The sequence below is a fragment of the Sander vitreus genome, chromosome 12 (genome assembly GCF_031162955.1).
Source record: "Sander vitreus isolate 19-12246 chromosome 12, sanVit1, whole genome shotgun sequence".
In the NCBI taxonomy this organism is placed as follows: Eukaryota; Metazoa; Chordata; class Actinopteri; order Perciformes; family Percidae; genus Sander; species Sander vitreus.
Window position 1 is genome coordinate 21,355,888 of NC_135866.1, and position 13,790 is coordinate 21,369,677.

Genomic DNA, 13,790 nt, shown 5'->3' on the forward strand with positions numbered 1-13,790 from the left:
CACAAGGCAGCATATAATAGACCACGTCCTGATTTATATAATGCGGTGCGTTCAGGTCGCGTTTTGATTGGCGCAGCTGTCTCAGTGTTTCCAAATGACCAATTTACGCACGCGTATGGCCCGGTTTCCATACATAGTTTATTATTATTTATTATTTATTCATAAGTGCAGCACTGAAACACTTCTCCGCGATAATATGCTAATGCATATTAAGCAACTGAATCATAAAATCGACAACATTCATATAGCATTGCATTTGTTTTTGATGTTACACTTCAAAAAATAAATTCCTTTTAAACTCCATGCTAGTTTGATTACATGTTTATTGGAAGGACCATGAAGCCGCGTGACCAGAGCAGCCAAGTTCTGAAATGGTGAGATCGTAACCCCTGTATGTATCCAGACTCTCCAGTTTGCAGGATGTTTTGCGTCGTGGCGCAGCAGGATTAAAGTGTTTACTGGACACAGGTGGTCGATAAAGAAGGGCGGATAGATTACTCTGCACACACACGCACACACACGAAAATGTCCTCACCAACGTCCAGACGGAATAGTTGCCGTGGAGTTGTGCGTGGAAGCCGGGCATCATCTGAGTGCCATGTCCGCCGCAGGGGCTCCAGCTGTTCTTACTTTTCCTCTGGAGCGCAACCTGGAGACTTCTCCGTCCGTCTGAGCCAGCCGATATTCACTATAACGCTCCGGTTTTTGCTGGCGATAGATCTGTGGCTGTCCAAGCGGCTCGGAGTGTGCGCCTGTGAAGATTCTCCATGTGGCAGCATACGGCCCTTGGTGCGGCTGGTGGAGTTCTCTGGGCATGTAATCCCGTGGCTCATCGGCACTGTGTACACTCTGCTCCGCGGAGAGAGTGTGGCGGAGCAGGAGATCATGTTGAATCTGGCCCTGGGTGAGCGAATGTGTGTTGATTGTTTGGATTTTTGGCTCATCAAGAATGACTCCAGTAGGCTTTGGTTTGGATTTCTGCAATCCAATTAGGAATTAATTCTATGCTTTATTCAGTCAAGTAGCCGCTTCTTAAAACTGCCATGACCAACAGACCAACTTTGTATATTTAATATGCACATTTGGGCTGTAACAAAACTGGCACGCCAATTTGCATATTTTTAGTCTTCAAAGAAACACGTCTTTGTTTGCGAAACCTACTTCCCTGACGCAGCATATAGTCTTATAGGTTAATGTATCAACCTGCTATCATTTAGGTGTCTGTTTACGCACCATTAGCTGCGGGTAAAGCCGGTGCGTTATTACGCACATTTATGCCATCTCCAAAGTGAAGCCTTTGGTAGTCATACGTGGTTTAGTTGAGCTGAATAAAGTTAATGGCTACTGAAATAGCACAACATAACAGGCAAAAGACGCATCAGTCCACCCATGTGTCCAATAATGCATTAGTAGAGCTATAGAACCCGCATCAGCGCAGCCATGGAAAGTTTCCTCTTTTGAGCCGCAGCTGATAGCATCTGACAGTCATGGCTGATGATGTGTAGATTATATATGTTGACTGACAGCTTTGAGATCAAATCAGTTATACTGTATTGTGCTGTGGTGAAATACCAGTGATATTTTTGGCACATAGGATGCCACTGTGTTTTGGAAATACTGTGGCTGAGAAATTATTTGAGGTCAAAGGTTTCATTTAATATTATATTAATAATAATATTATATTAATATATTAATTTCATAGGAGAGAACATAAACAATTAAATTAGTATGGTATTGTTACTATTTATATAATCTTGTCTAAAGTCACATACAGTATAAAGAGTTCTTCAATAACTTAAAGCTTAACTTGAGTTTGGTATCACTTTGTAACTAATGTTATTAGTGGTTATAAGCCATTAATAGGAACAACTTTAACAACTTTGGGGTTGCCGGGTTGTGGAAAAAAAACAACTTTTTTTGGGCAAACACTTGCTTTGTGTTTTTGCTCTTTGAGTAAAATGGATTTTTTTTTATTATCAAAATGTATAACTGCAGATTTGAAGGCTTATTCGAAAGTGACAACCACATGAGCATTTATTAATAGAGTATCAACATTTCTAACTGCATTATTACAGAAAGACACCAGCCAAGGGGATTTTCCCACAAAAACTTTGTTTTGTGGGAAAATTTTTTGTTTTTATCTGAAAGCATTAGTAAGTGATTTATTAACCATTAAAAAACATAGTCCTTAATATTTATGAACCATTTTTAAAGGGTATAGCGTGATACATAGAGTTCTAGATAAGTAAATCAGAGGGTTAGATAACTGCTCAATTAAGAAGATGGAGTAAGGCAGAGAAGAAACTGAGTGATAACCTAGAATGGATTACTATAAAAAGCAATTGCTGTGAGGGGAAATGTTTAACAAGAAAAAGCTTTTACTTTTTTTAATAGGTGAGTTCAGCCTGTAAAGCAAACTGAAAACAATGTTGTATTTCTCCTCCTCACAGCTCTGATATTGGACCTGCTGTTGGTCAGAGTTGTGAAGACTCTAGTCAGACGTCGCATGCCTGCTCAGAACCGCTCTGACATCCTCTCCACCTTCTTCGTGGAACGCTACTCCTTCCCCTCAGGCCACGCCACACGGGCAGCCATGTGTGCCCGGTTCCTGCTCGCCCAGCTTGTGGACACAGCGTCCATGTGGGTCCTAGTAGTGGGTTGGGCCGCTCTGGTGAGCCTGTCCCGGCTGTTGCTTGCCAGACACTATGTAACAGATGTGGGCTTTGGCTTGGCTATGGGTTACTGCCAATATAGTCTAGTGGAAAGGCTGTGGGTGACCTGGGACTGCCTGCAGGACCTACTGCTCATGCGACTGACAGAGAGATTCAACAGGGCTTATGATGGACTCTGGCTGGCAGATTGGAAACATTAAGTTCGGTGGAACTGTGTGTGTCAGCCTATGTGGGGGAAATGTGCAGCATGAGTGTGTAATTGTGTCTTCTTTATTATTTATTGGATTATATAAAAAATACTTTGTATGCTTATATTTTGTTTATATCTATTTTATGTATATTTGTGTTTTGTTTAAATTCATCAAAAATAATTAAGTGGCAAGTTGTAGCATATCAGCAGAGCGCGGGCACCTCATTCTTTTAAGTTGTATCCAGCCCCTTTTTGCCCTGCACCTTACCGGTGGGGATGTGCACACTACCACTACTGCTCTTTTAGGTTGTAGCATATCCCATGATGATGCACATGTAGCTTGTTTGCACAGTCTTGTTGATGACACATGGACTTAATCTTTGAATGCTAAAACCAAAGCTGAATTTAATTAGGGCTTTTTTTTAATAAAAAGCCAATTAAAATAAACTGTGTACCGTTTTACAGATGTAGTTTTGTGTCTTGCTGACACAGTGAGTAAGTTTGTGGCTGAGTATGAACACTTACACTATGGAAATGACAGTGGTACACTGGTTCCTGGGAAAGTGAGTGATTCTCAACATACGTGGTGGCACAATGAGTGGGTATGTGGTTTTAGCTTAAACAAACCCAGTGGGTTTACTGTTGTGTGGTGGGGGGAAGTTAACTTAAACTCATCCAATTTTCCATCAGCTGCTGCTGAGTCTCCTGACTGTCATTATATTACATCCCATCTCCTCTTACAGTGTTGTTGCTACTACTATGCAACCACCATCTTTAACATAGGCCTACTAATGTCATTTCCAAAGTAAACTTTACAAATACATGGTACATTCATTTTATTTTATGTGATTTTGCCTTTAAACTGAGAAACCAGAGAGCAGACAAGTCCTTTTGCCAGTGTATGACAGAAGTAGAATGAACTCTGGCAGATTCAAACCTTTGTCCACAAAGGGCAGTGCATAACAAGCATATACTGTAGTTGCAAATGGCAACATGGGAGCTTGTACATGAGAGTGTAGCTGGTTCCGGAGTTTTTCACCAATAGGCTATAGGATGTGGGGTCAGAACACAAACACTGGACGCGTGTTTACAGGTACAGAGGCACACTATTGCTCACAGACCCAAAATCATATTGTTCTATATCTATGCCCAAAATCGTATCCATCTGTTAGTCACAATGCAGGTGAGGTGTGTATGTACATGTGCAGTAAACAAGAAATACAAGCCCAACTCCAAACTCCAAGAGTAATGTGAAATAGCAACTACCCTTAACTTAGCAACTACATTTCAGTAGGTTAACAGTGAGTGCGCTTTCACACATGCTGAAGAAAAATATCGCACCAACAATACTGGCTAAAGTTTTTAGTTTTTGTAAAAAAAAAAAAAAAAACTAGCTAACTAGCTAGCGTTACGAGCAGGTCACGAGACCCAGCAACGTCTACAGCTTAATTGCTAACTTAAATTTAACAACAACAACATTTAGCCAAAACTCAAATTAGCATATAGGTTAGCTAACTACCAAAACAGGCAATGAGGTGATACACAAACTAAAATAACCACATAACCGTCTCTTAACAGTTAATTTAACAGTACATTAATTTCGGTCAACTCTACATACAATAGGTACGTCTTTGTCATGGTGATTAAATGGCTCATTGGTGAGCACACTCGAGCCTTTTTCTACAGCACCACAGGTGCGTCATTTGTGCGACAGATAACATCGGAATAAAGAACGACCTGTGAAAACTTGCACTTTTTAAGCAAATGTTAGCTATGCGCCAGCTCCATGTGTACTAGATTTCATGACCTTCTGGAGCAATGATAGAGGAGCACATGTTTAATGTCGCCACCTGTGGATGAATCTGAATATGTAGGTAGGTAAGCTTATAGTGCCTCCACACAAATGTCTAAAGTTTCGGTGAAGTTTTACAGTCTATGGTGCAAACCGGAAGGTCAGTGACACGCTTGATCACTTCTGTGAAGCCTCCAGTTCAGTGGCTCACATATTAGGGTGACCAGACGTCCCCGGTTTCCGCGGACAGTCCCCGGTTGCGGTGACCTGTCCCCGACTAGAGCTGTCCCCGGAAATGTCCCCGGTTTTCACTGTGACTGACAGACCCGAAATTGGAATCAAAGAAAGAAAACATTGACCAAACGTATAGTCGAGCTGACTCGCGCACCCTACACGCGCAAACTCAAGCCAGAGCAAGCGCTGCTCAGAGCTCCGATATGTTCTAGAATGCCCATATTTTACGGTTTATTTACATGGAGTCTGGTGGGTTTAACGAACGCAATTTCGCGGACTTTATATCTTTAAAAAAAGGACTTATTTACTCTAACAGATTGACCTCCTTAGAAATCCTTTCCATAATGTTGTCAGACACTTATATTAATATTAATCTGAGCCTGTTACTGGCAAAACGAGCACTTTTATGAACGTAAATACAAGCTGGACAATTGATGTCCTATTGACTTACATTGTAGCTTGTTTCGCCGTTGCTGACTGCAGCGATCTCGTTTAATACTGGACCGATGTCAAAGGAAAATATTTCCTCAATAGTTTTAATTGTATCCGATACTCAATGAGCTTTGTAGAAACAAGCCCAGCGTGAAGCAATAAAGCAAAAGCTGTCAGATAAATGTAGTGCAGTAAACATTACAACATCTCCCTCTGAGGTGTAGTGGAGTACAAGTATGAAGTAGCAGCAGGGCGATTCTAGGATCAGACCTTTAGGGGGGGGGCTCAGCCTCTAATGAGAATGTGACACGGATATAGTGCATGCAAAAGTGTTAATCTGGGCCATGAAATTACCAACTTCTTCACAATCGCATTCCTGCTCTCCCTCTGACTCAGCCAAAGGCGTGAGTCTGGCACGACCGCCTCAACCAGAATCTAAGCTTTCCAATGGTATTAGTGCCAGTTGCTGTGACAAATGATTTGAAAATTAACATTGAACTTACATAAAATGTTATCATATTTGCATTCTGCATAAATCTCTGCACACCATTACTCTCTGTAAAATATTTCACAAACTCTTCACTTAACACATGCATCGGTAGGCTACAACAAGCGGTTCCTGGGTAATCTGGTTTTGAAATTGCAACAAAATTTCTACATGGTCTTCAACTTTGGGCCAAAATTATAATGTATTCTCATGTAAACTATTTATGTCAGCACAGACATTTTTGTAAATTGCTTAGCCAGTGTATCCCACCATAATGGTTATTATATTGCCAGATTCCAGACAATCCCATTTACTTATATATATATATATCCCACTTACAAATATGAATATATATTTATACTGGTACGCTTCCTAGTGACATTAATGCAAAAATATGAAGAAAAAACTATTCAATCTGTGTGTGCGTGGTTAAAATTCTAAAGTGCAAAATAGTTCAGGCTACAGCACAAATACAGTATTTCTATCCATAGATAAGAATAATCAAGTCTTACCTCTGAATTCCTCGTCAAAGTGCACCAGATTGATGCATTTAAACGTTAAAATAGACAAAATGTTCTTACAGGGGAGCATGCCCATGGACCCCCCTAGGGGGGCTTGTGCCCCAGAGCAGCTCTAGGTCTTGTGACGCCCCTGGGGCAGTGTACCCGTTTTAAGTTTTAGATAAATGTTTAGATAAAAACATTACCTTTTTTGGAGGTATTTACACTTCTGAGCTGAAAATTTCCCCGGATTTTGTCTCAGAAATCTGGTCACCTTATCACATATTATTAGTTCAGTATCCTTCCTGTCTTTAGCAATAATGTTGTTAGATACAATTTGGTGCCCCCATGTAGCCAATTGAGACCATGTTTGTTATAAATAACCACATTTCTATGGAACCTGTTTTACATAAAAACCCAAAGCAAATTGTATATATATTTAATTTCATACATATTACAGCATACAACAGGAATCTCACTGTATGTGGAGAATATACTAAACACACTAAATACATCTGTAGTATTTAGTCACCATTATATCACTTTTTCACTCTTATCAGCGGAGTGTAGCCTACACACACCCATTGAATAAAAGTGAATTTTTCTTTTAATTGAATTGGAAACCAAATTAGGCCTATGACACACTGGCTCTTTATTAAGAACTTAAACAATGTCCACATTTTTAAACAGATACAAATATTTCACAACTTTAAACCATGATTACTGTTTGTAATGACCACTTAGATCATAAAGGGCTCTATCATAACTACATTGCCATAATAGATCTTAATTACAATAGTTATAAAATAGTATAAAAAAAGGTTGTAATAATGGGAAAACATATAGACTTGCAATAACCTCAGTACAATGCAAATTATTATATGTTTTATCTCATTCACTGTAAACAGCCGTTTCTCTCTGTCTGTGTCTTCTTTAGATGCTGCCTTGGCTCGCCCTGCCCAGTCTTATGTCATAAGTGACCATGTGGAAGTTGTCCCAAGCGTACAGTTTCCTCTGAGCGTGGTTGTAGTCCACCATGCTGTTGTAACGGTACTTGTTCTTGAAGGGCACAGCAACAGCCCGCCCCATGCCGGTGGCCGTGTCAAACACGTAGTTGATGGTGGTGTTGGGTGCAGTGTAGCTGGCTACCGTGTACAGGTGTCCACACATCATGAAAGCATTGGCCACTGTGTTCTTCCTGATGTTGGTCTCCCAGCTCCTCTTCACCTCCAGGCTCTCGGGGTCCAGCTGGGAAATCACAATTGCACCCTTTGCCTTGGTTGTGCTGTAGATAGCCCACAGGCCCTGTTCGTCCGCCGCCAGGTCGATGTCAGTGTAGCCGCCCCAGGAGTAAGGGTGCTGGCCATGGAAGCCAGCGTGAGGCAGCTCCAGGCGTGATGCCAGGCTCTCAGACATCAGGTCATAACGGATCAGGGTGCGACTGCGTTTGCGCTGGTAGTAAAGGGAGCCACGGTACATGGTCGCCCCTGTGCTCTCCATAGGCTCTGGCAGGACCAGGACCTTCATAGGGAAGCCTTGGGATAATTGATCCATGTCTTCATATGCAAAGAGCTGACGGACATCTTTACCAACTGTGTCGATACGCCACACAGTCTTGTTTGTGTAAAGAGGGCCCGGAGGCTCGGGATCCTGCAGCCACACTCCATACTTCCCTGTAATACTGTCAGCCTTCCTGTGCAACACAGGATCTCCCACTGACTGCAGCTCTTCACAGCCTGTTGAAAAAAAAAGAGAGTTAAATGATTCCAATGACATTCATTTGCAGCAACACTCCACCACTAGGCCGTTTTGAACAGCTACATTGGCATCAGTAAAACCCAAAATTTACCTGTGAAGTTGTGATTTCCTTCAGGAATGAGGCGGGATGCTGCAACCTCCGTAACCTCAGCCTTCATCTCCTGGTATGCACCTTTCCCAAAATCATATGCAGGGTCTGGGAGAGACAGAGTGAAGGAGAAATATGTGTGTTCTGGCTCGGAAGGAATTTTAAGTAGAACATGACAACAAAATGACAATCTATGTATATATGAGTAGTAATCTACGGTTAAACCATAGACCACAGACAACATCAAAGTCTAAGTGTCTCATTTATTGGCCTCAGAGCACAGTAGGTTCCCCCTATAACCCTGCTATTGCTCTCCTGTAAATGATCACATGCACATAAACAGAAATGCATGAGTGACAAAGCCATAAAAGTGGAGTCTGTGTTAGAAATTCCAATCCCTTTACTCAACCTGGGATAGCTAACTGCAACCTGACCTGTTGCCCTGGGAGACTTTTCAAAGCCTATAAGTCAACCACAAAGACATGTATTAGAAAAACAAAAAACGCATCAACACAGAAGAGCAGCCAAATATCTTTGTTTTCCGATCAGGAACTTGTTGAAGGCCAAAACACATTCACATTCTGATTTGTGTGTGTTTTCCCTTTACTTGCTGATGTACATACCACTGGCAGGTCTGTTTTCACGCTGGGTCCCCCCCAAGGTGTGTGGCTGCTGGCAGGGTTTCTGCCTGAGGCTCTCTGCCTCCTGGCTCAGCTCGGCCAGCCTCCTCTGCAGCTCCTGGACCTGCCCGTTCAGACGCTCCTTGTCCTGCTGCAGCTGGTTTCTTTCCCTTGTTACCTGGGAGTAATCTTCCGGGAAACCCTCTTCACCGCTAGCCCTCACCCCAGTCCCGGCACTCCCGGCACCGCCATCCACTCCTGCTATCAGACGGCTGACTAAAGCCTCGAGCAGGGTGAGTCGGGACAAGACTCCATCCATCTCTGGTTTCATGCTGCTTCCGGAGCAGCTGGACTCCGCTGGACTGGCCACGGTGAAGGTGTAGTGGCAGCGCCCGCCGTGGTCATTGGATCGGCGGAGGACGGCTTGGTCTTGGGCCTGGCTTCGGCTGGGCAGACTTAAGCAGGACAGACAGAGGAGAGACACCTGGAGCCACATTCTGGAGGGTCAGACTGAGTAAATGATCTTGTGGTTTAGAGAAATTTTGCAGGGATGCAACTGTTTATCTTCCTCTTTTCAGTGGACACTGTCTCCACTTAATTTATATTTTTTCTTTCTTTCTTTCTCTCTTTTGGCTGGTCTCTTCCCACCTGAGTAGCAGTTCAGTGTCTGAATCTCAGCAATGCTGAGAGTAGGATATTTATACCAATAACTGTCAGAGAGTGGGAGGAGATGAGGAGTGTGGCAGGGAGGGAAACAGCCAGTGGGGTGTGGAGTGTGTGTGTAACGGCCCATGTGTGTCTTCTTTTTGGTGGTAGCGGGGTGAGGTGCGCTGAAAGCGACAAACATTGTGAAAATCACTCAGTATCAGTGGAAAAATACACATTCTGATGTTTTTTCCTGTAGATAATTATTTCATTGTGTCTCTGCAGGTTGTTTTGACTTGACAGCATCTCTTTATGTGTCTACTGGTTGTCAGCTGCAGAGCTGTTTACTTCCTCCGTAACTGATAGTTTTGCTATTAAACCACCATGTTACCACATTTATCGTTTATGACCTGGGTACGGGGTGAAGTTTGGGCTCGAGGGCAAGTGTGTAGAAGTCTGGGAATCCGAAGCCACCATTTGCTTACCAGGCTCAAGAGCAAGGCAACTCCTTCAGAGGACACTGGTACTCATCTCTCCTCTCCACAGCTGGTCTGGATGTCTGGAACAGGAGGATAGGCTGGCAGTCTGGCTAGGAATGGAGACGCGGTGTCGTTACTCTTCCTTACTTCTTACCAAACCCACATAAATCCCACATTTTGACATCCCCACATGGGGATACTTACTACATTGTGCACTATGTTTACTGTTGGCCATTTTATTTGAGTGTCCGAAGTCTCAAAGTATAAATGTATCCACTATATAGTGCCTTCAAAAGTTCCACAATAGAATGAAAAAAAATTGGGTTCATGGCATATACACTACTTGCTGCAAACAATGCCGAATTTTAAAGATAAATAACGTATTAATAAAGCAAAAATGTATTAAATGTATAGGGAGTAGTAAATGAGTTAATGAGTGATTTTGGACACAGCCATGCCAGTGGCTAGCACCAGACATAGTGGTGCTTTGTGCTCACAATGAGAATGCTAACATACTGATGTTAAGCAGGCACAATGTTTACCATGTTCACTCTCTTAGCTTAGCATGTTAGCAACAATAATAAGCAAGCAAGCAACTAATTAGCACTAAACACAAAGTGTAGCTGAGGCTGAGGGGATTTGTTTTTTAGGTATTTAGTTATAAACCAAAGTATTAGACAAATGAATCATGAATGTCTTGGGAAAGTTTTGTGCCAATCCATCAAGTAGATGTTGCAATATTTCTCAGGATAAATAAAAACGGCTGGTGGCGCTACAAGAAAAGTCAGGTGCTCATCAAAGTCATTAGGATTCCTTTTCTGGGCTCCATGGATATCTATACCACATTTCATGGCAATTGATCAGATGGTTCTCAAGACATTTCACTAAAAAAACAGAAATGTCGCCACAGGAAAGGTCATGGTATCAACACAGAGTCAGTAGGCTTCATCTTCTGGGGACCATGAATGTATGAATAAAATGTCATAGCAACTCATCCAGTAGTTGTTGAGATATTTCAGTCTGGAACAAAGTGGTTGACTGATTGTCTGACCGACATTACCAGCCCTAGAGCCGCTAGCATAAAAGCCATGGCTTTTTATTAGACTGGACACATTGTAGTGAAAACTAACCCTTTTTAGAATAAAAAAAACCCCCACCCCTTCAGACTTTCTTTTATCTATTTACAGGAGGCATGTGGCCCACCTGTGTTCCAGCTGTCTCCATGTGATACATCTGGGACTTCTGGTCTGGTTCTGTGCTGAACAGAGAGGACACAAAACAAAAACATCACCATTGGAGTCCTATACAAGCGTATCCATTGTAAGTGTGCAACAAACATTATTCTGGTCTCTGAAGGGGTACATTTATGAACTGGTCTCCACTGTTCTTTTCATCTGTCTTTTTTCTTAATCAGCATGTAATAAATTGTACCACCAGCAATAAACAAGTTAACTCAGAAAAGCAGCTTGCAGTGCACGTCTATGTTTGGTTTCACAAGATCACACTGCTGCCTAGTTAACCAGTTCATTTTACTGCCTGTGGAACCGGTGAGGTGTGTTTTTTCCTTATGTAACATAAGGACTCAGACAACCTGTATAAAGAGAAAAGGGGGATCAACCATGCACACAACCTCTTCCACAGGGGGTTCTCTGTCTTTGTAACAGACACATTCCTTTTCTTTCTCATCTCTCAAGCCTTGATTGTAACTAGTGATGGCGTGATGAGGCCTCATGAAGCTTTGAAGCTTTCCAGCAAATTGATTCGCAAAAGGGTTCATTTCTCGAGGCTTCATTTGCTCACAATACGACCTGTTGGTCAAAGAGTGTAAAACAGGCAGATATATTACAGATGATCTATGTGATCTGTGGTACACTGTATCAGAGACGGTTTTTTTTACTGTATTTTGCGCCAGTAACGACTTAGAAATAATGATGAAGAAAAAATGAATTTCCACGTAATCCATTTATATCACTATAGTGTGTCTTTTCTGGTAGTGTACTATAATTAACATACCTGTATAATATTTGGATTTCCTTGAGAGGAAAGCGGCTATCAAACGTGTGTAAATCAATCCTTTTGGTCATAATATAATAATAGCAGGAGGGGCAGTTAAAGCAGGCTATTCTAAAACTGGAAAGTGGCAGTGCTTTAACCGGGCAGAGGGCAGTGAATGTGCTCGTAGATCATGGATTTATAATAAAACCACTTTAGATTCGAACCACTTCCTAAACCATTCACGTGGTATGGACGGGCAGCGAGGCTTCGGACGTCATCAATGACGTTGTTTGTCTAAATGGATACAAGCCTCGATACGCGCTTCACGGAAATAATTCGTGATTTCTCGGCACACGCTTTGAAGCCCTTGGCACAGAACGTAACATCACTAATTGTAACCCTTAAGATTTATCTTGGGGCCCCTTTGGAGGCCCTGAGCCCCAGATTGGGAACCACTGTTACAATGCATTTTCCGCTGTTAGTTAATAAAAATAATGACTAACAAACGAGTATTATAATCAGAACGAGAAATGAGAGAAATCTAGTTGACATCACAGTTATTTCTGCAGTTATTTCAAAACCCGTTTCAGAGGACAATCCCAGAATTCTTTGCAGTTTTCAATTTCCACTGTTAAATTCTGAAGGGACATTTTACTGCAGCATTTGTTTGAATATGAATTACATGTATTATGCAACAGGAAACAGGGAGGAGGGGGACATTGGCATCAGCGAAGGAAAACAAAACAGATGAGAGAAACTGTGTGTGATTGCTGAATCATGTGACGTGTGGAAAATAAAATGCTCACCACCAGAGTTGTTTACACAGCAGCCACTGCAATCTGATCAGTGAATTAGAAGAAGTCAGGCAGAATTGATTTTATAGAGCAGGACAGTGGGCTGTTAAGCTGACGTGCCAGTTCTCTCACTCTGAGTCGTTAAGACGTTGGCAACATAAGTTTCCATTGGCCGATGAATAACAAATTTAAGTAACACCCTCACAGAACCATCACTGGCTCGCCAGATGTGCATTTACAGGTGTGAGGTGTTGCATAACATGCGTTTACATGGGTGCCAGTCTGGCTTGCTGATTTGCAATGTCATTTAGAGTTTGTGGTAGAAATTCTAATACCTAGGTGAGATCTGAAATAAGGCTTCGGTCAACAAAGTCTTTTAAGAGTTTATTTCTTGCAAGAAAGGTTCAATACATCACAGCACAAGCCCTTGAACACAACCTCATACCTCAACGTATAGGTGACATTTTAACAACGCACCTCGGTGCTCAGAGTAGAACCTCAGAGCTTGAGCCTGATGTGAACTTTATGACACACAATGGAAAACAGAGTCTTTGCACGCGTTTTGAACGGCCGAAGCTCAAGTAATTGTGTTTGCAATTGGTGGCGTAGAAGGAAAATGAGTGTTTATAGTTCCGTCATGTTCACTGAGTGGGCCCGCAGGGGGTCAGTGTGAAGTGTTTCTGAGAAAAGCATTAAAAATGGCGTGCTGTCTGCTGTGACTGTGAGGGTATAATCACAGTGGATCACACGCCTACACACACGAAACCTCAGCCTCAGAGCAGCGCAGTGGGTGTTGTTTGGTCTTCGGCAGCTCAATACAGGTGTTACACCAGAGGTTCTCATTACTGATACAGACATGGCACCAGAGTGTCCTTTGTGAAAACATAGACGGTAATTGCACATACAGGCAGATCAGATGCAACTGACAACACAGTAGTGATGCATACATAGAGCTGTAACAATTCCAAATTTTGCTGTTCAATTAATTGTCTCAGAAATAATTGCGATTAACAATATAATTGTCGCTTTCAGTCAAATAAAATCCCAGAATATACAATATATTTTGGTTATATCAGTGTTATGTGACCCAGATAATATAATAAC

General features: G+C 42.1%; 2 protein-coding genes across 2 annotated transcripts; one reads left to right on the plus strand and one right to left on the minus strand.

Annotated features, from left to right (window-relative positions):
* The first annotated feature begins 19 nt into the window (after positions 1–19).
* LOC144526857 (polyisoprenoid diphosphate/phosphate phosphohydrolase PLPP6-like) lies at positions 20–3,642 on the plus strand. The gene is made up of 2 exons (XM_078264552.1): positions 20–904; positions 2,451–3,642. The coding sequence occupies exons 1-2, from the start codon at positions 526–528 to the stop codon at positions 2,870–2,872; spliced, it is 801 nt and encodes a 266-aa protein (XP_078120678.1). The 5' UTR covers positions 20–525; the 3' UTR covers positions 2,873–3,642.
* A 3,186-nt stretch (positions 3,643–6,828) lies between these two features.
* On the minus strand, positions 6,829–9,414 carry LOC144526415 (myocilin-like). The gene is made up of 3 exons (XM_078263894.1): positions 8,777–9,414; positions 8,157–8,261; positions 6,829–8,043 (listed from the first exon to the last, which is right to left on the minus strand). Exons 1-3 carry the CDS (start codon positions 9,267–9,269, stop codon positions 7,241–7,243), a joined length of 1,401 nt encoding a protein of 466 aa, XP_078120020.1. The 5' UTR covers positions 9,270–9,414; the 3' UTR covers positions 6,829–7,240.
* Positions 9,415–13,790: the final 4,376 nt, after the last annotated feature.

What these genes read in the sequence shown, in the direction of transcription:
- LOC144526857 (XM_078264552.1), top strand. Translation starts at nt 526, where the DNA reads ATGTCCTCACCAACGTCCAGACGGAATAGTTGCCGTGGAGTTGTGCGT. An exon ending in CATGTTGAATCTGGCCCTGG is followed by an intron (nt 905 to 2,450) that starts GTGAGCGAATGT and finishes TCCTCCTCACAG; the next exon opens with CTCTGATATTGGACCTGCTG.
- LOC144526415 (XM_078263894.1), bottom strand. Translation starts at nt 9,269, where the DNA reads ATGTGGCTCCAGGTGTCTCTCCTCTGTCTGTCCTGCTTAAGTCTGCCC. An exon ending in TGAAAACAGACCTGCCAGTG is followed by an intron (nt 8,262 to 8,776) that starts GTATGTACATCA and finishes TGTCTCTCCCAG; the next exon opens with ACCCTGCATATGATTTTGGG. An exon ending in AGGAAATCACAACTTCACAG is followed by an intron (nt 8,044 to 8,156) that starts GTAAATTTTGGG and finishes TTTTTTCAACAG; the next exon opens with GCTGTGAAGAGCTGCAGTCA.